This window comes from Brassica oleracea, chromosome C1 (assembly GCF_000695525.1).
Source record: "Brassica oleracea var. oleracea cultivar TO1000 chromosome C1, BOL, whole genome shotgun sequence".
Lineage (NCBI taxonomy): Eukaryota > Viridiplantae > Streptophyta > Magnoliopsida > Brassicales > Brassicaceae > Brassica > Brassica oleracea.
In genome coordinates, this window is record NC_027748.1 from 24,577,479 (window position 1) to 24,583,864 (window position 6,386).

The 6,386-nt window shown below is 35.3% G+C and overlaps 2 protein-coding genes across 2 annotated transcripts; both read left to right on the top strand.

The window, feature by feature from the left end:
* The first annotated feature begins 1,936 nt into the window (after positions 1–1,936).
* Positions 1,937–4,709, top strand: LOC106314800 (CDPK-related kinase 5-like). Its single transcript, XM_013752625.1, has 11 exons — positions 1,937–2,446; positions 2,544–2,674; positions 2,742–2,783; positions 2,862–2,970; positions 3,052–3,130; positions 3,215–3,511; positions 3,580–3,692; positions 3,772–3,879; positions 3,956–4,018; positions 4,099–4,266; positions 4,348–4,709. Exons 1-11 carry the CDS (start codon positions 1,937–1,939, stop codon positions 4,483–4,485), a joined length of 1,758 nt encoding a protein of 585 aa, XP_013608079.1. The 3' UTR covers positions 4,486–4,709.
* A 1,093-nt stretch (positions 4,710–5,802) lies between these two features.
* Positions 5,803–6,386, top strand: LOC106299112 (glutamic acid-rich protein). Its single transcript, XM_013735252.1, has 2 exons — positions 5,803–6,057; positions 6,124–6,386. Exons 1-2 carry the CDS (start codon positions 5,912–5,914, stop codon positions 6,278–6,280), a joined length of 303 nt encoding a protein of 100 aa, XP_013590706.1. The 5' UTR covers positions 5,803–5,911; the 3' UTR covers positions 6,281–6,386.

Below are 6,386 nucleotides of genomic sequence, written 5' to 3' on the forward strand. Positions count from 1 at the left end.
GATGAATCGGATTCTTGATTAGAGAAGGTTAGGCGATCCAAATTTGGATCGAGAAAGTGGAAACAGAGAGAAAGAGATTGAGATTTTGTTCGTGAGAGGTTACTTTATTTTAGGAAAAAGGAAATTAAATTAATTGTTTTTAAAATAATCTGTTTGTTCTAGTTAGAAAATTCAATGAAACCCACTTTCACTTAGTTGATGGCTAGATTGGACAATTCAACAAGAGAAAGTGCTCTATAAGTCTAATGTGTCTTTATGGGTAATTGGAAACTTGGAATGTGTCTTCTAATGTAATTTTTTCCACCACAATATCCAAACGGCAATAGCGTTAATTAAGGAAGGAGCAAACCTACTTCTATATTACTCTTTCCGTTTCAATATAGATGATGTTTTAGAAAGTTTGTTTTGTTTCAATTTACATGAAGTTTTGAGATTTCAAGGAAATTTTGAAATTTTAAGGTTAATTTTAACTTTATTGGAAACTGTTCAACCAATTAGATTTTACAGTTTTTTTTATAATTGGTTAACTGATTTTAAAATTATATCTTTAAAATATTTTTCTAGAGAAATGTAATTTTCTTAATCTTTGTGCACTATTACAAAACATCAAGTATTATGAAACGGAGGGAGTAATATTTATCTATTTGATTATTAATTCTTTAACGAGCTGGACCACCACCTAGCTTAATGGGTCCCAATATTCATAAGTGGTTCTTATAAATGTGTTCAACAAAATGTATCGGAAGACTATATGTTCAAGTTGCCTCTACTATCGTTATACAAATGTATCATATACCCCATATTCAAAACTAATAATATAGATATGTGACTTGTAGTTGACAAAAATAAGAATTCAATGTGGATTGTTGATTAGCATATGAATTATTTTTGGAGTTAGATGAGTACCAGATTTTTCTATCCAAGTTGGTCTTTCTAACCAAGTGTTTTAAATCATAATGTAGTCATATTTGTGTTAAATATTTTATGTGGTAAAAGTAAAACTATGAAAATGCTACCTTTTTTGTTTTAAATGGAAATGGTCTTTCCAAAAAATATACAAATTTAAAAATATTAACATTTTCTCAGTAATCCAAAAAACTACTTAAGCTATCCCGAAAATCGTTAAATTCATAATATGCAATTACAAATGTTAAATTGATTAAACGGCCTCACCAAAAAGGCTATCCGGATAGAAAATCTTGTGCACATCCAAGAGTTGGGACTTGGCAGAGGATTTTAAATGCATCTCTCTGTACGTATAGATAATATCACAATATTCTGTCAATGTCCATTGAACTGGCCAATGCAAATCCCCTTCCAAAATAACTTATATTCAAATAAAACTATAGTATTGAATGAAGTTAGTTAGACTTTATTTTCTTGATTGGGACAATACAAATTGTTTTTTTTTTTTTTTGACAATACCAATTTTTTTTTATTTTTTTTTGACAATACCAAAATTTTATAAATTCATTATTACAAATCGCTCAAAATATTATACATCCCCGTAAAACTATTTACACTGTTTAAAATGGATAATTTTCACCAATTCTCCTATTTTCTAGTACTAATTTGGTATTTGTCTATTTCATTACACGTATTTATTTTGTAATGAGTGTGTACAGTACTGATATGAAGTTAATTAAAATTAGTAGAGTGGTTCAATGTAAATAAAATAAAAGCGAAGTTTGTAGTAGTTTATGTGTTTAGTCTAACTTATTCTCTTGGATCCAAATATCTCGGCATCGACAAAGGAGATCCTTCCAAAGAAAGAAGACGAAACCATCCAGCCCCCTAATATAAATAAATAAAAAAACCGAGAAACAGAGTTTTAAGAAACACACAGCACAAAGCTCAGTTTCTCGTTTTCAAGATTTCAAATTTCGAAATGTTACTCTTGAGATTTTGATCTGTGTTGAGACTTGAGAGATTCGTGATGGGCCTCTGTCATTCGAAACCTCCAAGCTCCGATCGAGTTCCGGCGCAGAATAGTCCTCTTCCAGCGTCAGAATCCGTAAAGCCTAACGGCGACAATGACGGAGATCACTCTGCAGCCAACAATGAGGGGAAGAAATCTCCGTTCTTCCCCTTCTTCAGCCCGAGCCCAGCTCACTCCTTCTTCTCCAAGAAGACTCCGGCGACCAGCGGAAACTCCACGCCGAAGCGATTCTTCAAACGGCCCTTTCCCCCTCCGTCTCCGGCCAAACACATCAGAGCCGTTCTCGCGAGACGCCACGGCTCCGTGAAGACCATCCCGGAAGGCGGCGGCGGCGAATCCGAGGTGGGTTTGGATAAAAGCTTCGGGTTCTCGAAGGGCTTCTCGAGTAAGTACGAGATGGGTGAGGAAGTGGGTCGTGGTCATTTCGGGTACACTTGCGCTGCTAAGTTTAAGAAAGGCGATGCCAAAGGACAGCAAGTCGCTGTTAAGGTTATTCCCAAAGCAAAGGTTTGTTCTTTTTTATTTATTTATTTATTTATTTATTACAGAGATCTGATGATGTTCTCTGTTTGGTATTTGATTGTTTGGGATTTTGTTTGTGTAGATGACTACGGCTATTGCTATTGAAGATGTGAGGAGGGAAGTGAAGATATTGAGAGCTTTGTCTGGTCATAACAACCTTCCTCATTTCTATGATGCCTATGAGGATCATGACAATGTCTATATTGTGATGGAGTAAGCTCTGACTTGATTCCAAAATCAACACTGGAGTGTCTTTTAACAAGTGGTTTGTTGGTTTTAGGCTATGTGAAGGAGGAGAGCTTTTGGATAGAATACTCTCTAGGTAAATGGATGATGGTACACTTGAGAAGTAAGATTGGGATCATTTTGTATTGAACTTGGGGGTGTGGTTTATGTGCAGGGGTGGGAAGTACACAGAGGAGGATGCAAAGACTGTTATGATTCAGATATTGAATGTGGTTGCCTTTTGTCATCTCCAAGGTGTTGTCCACCGTGATCTCAAACCCGAGGTGATTGATTAAAATGCTCTTTACTTCCTTCCACTTATACTTTTCATCTTCATTGAAGTTTACTTAAACTGTTTGGATCAGAACTTCCTTTATACCTCAAAAGAAGACACCTCTCAACTCAAGGCAATAGATTTTGGCTTGTCAGATTACGTGAGACCAGGTGAAAAAAAGTTGTCTTCTACTTAGCCTCCACAATCCAGACGACCAACATTTGTTTATATACTTATGACAATTCCATTTGCAGATGAGAGGCTCAACGACATTGTTGGGAGTGCTTACTACGTAGCACCTGAGGTTCTACATAGATCTTACAGCACAGAAGCTGATATTTGGAGTGTTGGTGTGATTGTCTATATTCTGTTATGTGGAAGCCGACCGTTTTGGGCTAGGACAGAGTCAGGAATCTTCCGTGCTGTTCTAAAAGCAGATCCCACTTTCGACGACACTCCTTGGCCTTTGTTATCTTCAGAGGCAAGAGATTTTGTGAAGCGGTTGCTAAACAAAGACCCTCGTAGAAGATTAACAGCTGCTCAGGCCTTGAGTAAGTAACTTGCAAAAGTGGCTTGATTGTGAGAAGCTTGTGTAATCATCATTTTACATTTGTTTCAGGTCATCCATGGATAAAGGACTTAAATGACGCCAAGGTTCCATTGGATATTCTTGTTTTCAAACTCATGAGAGCTTATTTAAGATCATCGTCTCTCCGTAAAGCTGCATTAAGGGTGAGTTTCTGTTTGTTAACTTAAATGGTTGCTTCTCTTTTTTCTTTTTTGTGCTTACCATTCACCATCTTTCTTGCAGGCTTTGTCAAAAACACTTACGGTTGATGAACTGTTTTATCTGAGGGAGCAGTTTGCTTTGCTAGAACCTAGCAAGAACGGAACAATAAGTCTAGAAAACATCAAATCTGTAAGCTTTATCTATCTTCCATCTGTGTTTTTAGTTTATTATCATGACTCTGGCTCAAACTCTCCCTCCTTGTTAGGCTCTGATGAAAATGGCAACAGACGCAATGAAGGATTCACGTATACCTGAATTCTTAGCACAAGTAAGATGATCCTTTAACTGAACAACTTTAACGTTTGAAATCACACGATTATTGAACTGCATCTTTTGGACTGTCTGCAGCTGAGTGCTCTTCAATATAGAAGAATGGACTTTGAAGAGTTTTGTGCAGCGGCATTGAGTGTTCATCAGCTAGAAGCTCTTGATAGATGGGAACAACACGCTCGTTGTGCTTATGAGCTTTTCGAGAAGGAAGGAAACAGACCCATCATGATAGATGAACTCGCTTCGGTCCGTTCCTTTTATTACAAAAATGTAGAAGTAGAGCTTTGAAAATGTTCTTATTAACTCATCGGTTGAACTTGTTTTCAGGAACTTGGTCTTGGTCCTTCTGTACCGGTCCATGCAGTGCTTCACGACTGGCTTAGACATACCGATGGAAAGCTTAGTTTTCTGGGGTTTGTGAAATTGTTACATGGTGTGTCTAACCGCACTATCAAAGCTCATTAGATGGCTGTTCTAGAAAGTTCCGCAATATGTATGAGATCTGTCTTAGATCTCTTCTCTCCCAAGAGCTTTAGACCAAATTGGGTTTTAATATGGCTTTGTCTTTTGTGATGAAAGCTGAGAAGAAACGAAGAGAATGTAGCTAAAAAGAGGTGTGTGTGTTAGTTTATAGAAGATGGGGATAGTTTCTAAATTTGGTAACTTATGATGATTGTTGATGTTTCTGACCTGACTTCTAGATTTGGATCTTGATACGAATCTTATTCTCCTATTGTTTTTCTCTTTTTTTTTTTTTAAAAAAAAGAAGAAAACTGGTCTTAACTCTGTCTTGAAAAGCATCCAAACTAGTTTAGTTTCTCCGGTCTACCAAAATTAGGGATCTAAATAATTTAGTAAGGATTTTAACAAAATATAAATTTATATAAATTTAATGATCTTTGTTTTAGTAAATTATTTTTTTGAGTCATAAGCTAATGTTTCATTTGTCTATGACCAACTACCAAATGAACTACCTATAAAAATAGTCCAATTAGTAAAATATCTCCTGTTAGTTGCTACCGATGATGAACATATACAAAAAGTTAATTGGAATTTGCATTCCCGACAAAACTAATCTGCATAGAATTGCATGTTTTGGAATTGCTCCATTTGAACCAAACTGAAGAAGCCTATATGTCTTCTCCAGAGAGAAGCTTTGACACTTAATACCTCCAAAGCTCCAACCATCCAATTTTTAAGAGTCTTTCGATAGATCCCACAAGAGTTTGGAACTTGAATAGTAGTCAAATAAACATGAAGATTATAGGCCGGTTCTGATTTTGGAGAGGGAAGAGTCTAGTCCTCAATTCCACTTGTGCATAAATTTACATAGAAACAGTAAATCAAGTAAAATGATACAACTTTTGGTGATAAATATCACATAACTGTTAAAAAAAATTATTTTTAGTATACATGAAATTTTAGAGGTTATAGATCATTTAGTAAAAGTTCTAATTTTTTTTTTCACAATTTGGATCTAAATTCTTAAATTTTTTGAGGTTATAAATCAATGTTTCACTTGCCTAGATCTAAGACCCAGTCATATTTACTTATAAGGCATATTAATAGTTTAAGTTTATGTAACAAATTTGTAATCTCATTTTAATATAAAGGAAATGACGTTGAAATCTGTTATTTACTTAAAATAAATATCCATATCTTGTTATTTGCTGTACATTAACATTAAATAAAAATTATATAGAGAGAAAATAACGATGAGGGTGTTTTTTGTTTACAGAAACAGAATTCATTTAAAAAAGGATCCAACTGTAATTACGACAGACAAGCGGATCCAGTTGAAGAGTCTTTGTCGGGGCTCCGACAGTCTTTAAAGTTTTACTAAAAATATCCCCAAAAAAATTCAAAAGCCGTTTGCTTTTTTGAAAGTTCCATGGCGGATGAGAAGGAGATCATCGATATTTGTAGCTCCGATGAGGAAGACGAAGAAAACGATATAAATGGCGAGACCAGTGAAGAAGACGAGGGAGAAGAAGATGATGATGATGATGAAGAAGAAGATGATGATCGGAGCTTGAGGTATTAATTTGTATATTTCCGATGTAATCGTAGTTTTTTGATAGATTCTGGATTAATTTGAAACAGTGGAGATGATAGCGAATGGAGTGAAGATGACTCCACGGATTCAAATTCAGACTTCGATGATGACGAAGATGAAGATGACGACGAAGATGATGAGGAAGATGATGAAGACTCTCTTGTAGATAAAGTCACTCGCCTGCTCAAGGGTTTATCTATTTAGGGTTTATGAATCTTGATTGCTATCAGTGTCTCGTTGAACTTGTATGGACTTATTATTAAATATTATAAATGTAACGATTGATTAATGAGTTCGTTTCTTTAGATTA

Excerpts from the sequence above, each read along its gene's own strand:
- LOC106299112 (XM_013735252.1), top strand. The coding sequence starts at position 5,912 with ATGGCGGATGAGAAGGAGATCATCGATATTTGTAGCTCCGATGAGGAA. Across the intron at positions 6,058-6,123 it reads GATGATGATCGGAGCTTGAG|TGGAGATGATAGCGAATGGA; the intron begins GTATTAATTTGT and ends AATTTGAAACAG.
- LOC106314800 (XM_013752625.1), top strand. The coding sequence starts at position 1,937 with ATGGGCCTCTGTCATTCGAAACCTCCAAGCTCCGATCGAGTTCCGGCG. Across the intron at positions 2,784-2,861 it reads TTGGATAGAATACTCTCTAG|GGGTGGGAAGTACACAGAGG; the intron begins GTAAATGGATGA and ends GTTTATGTGCAG. Across the intron at positions 3,131-3,214 it reads GTCAGATTACGTGAGACCAG|ATGAGAGGCTCAACGACATT; the intron begins GTGAAAAAAAGT and ends TTCCATTTGCAG.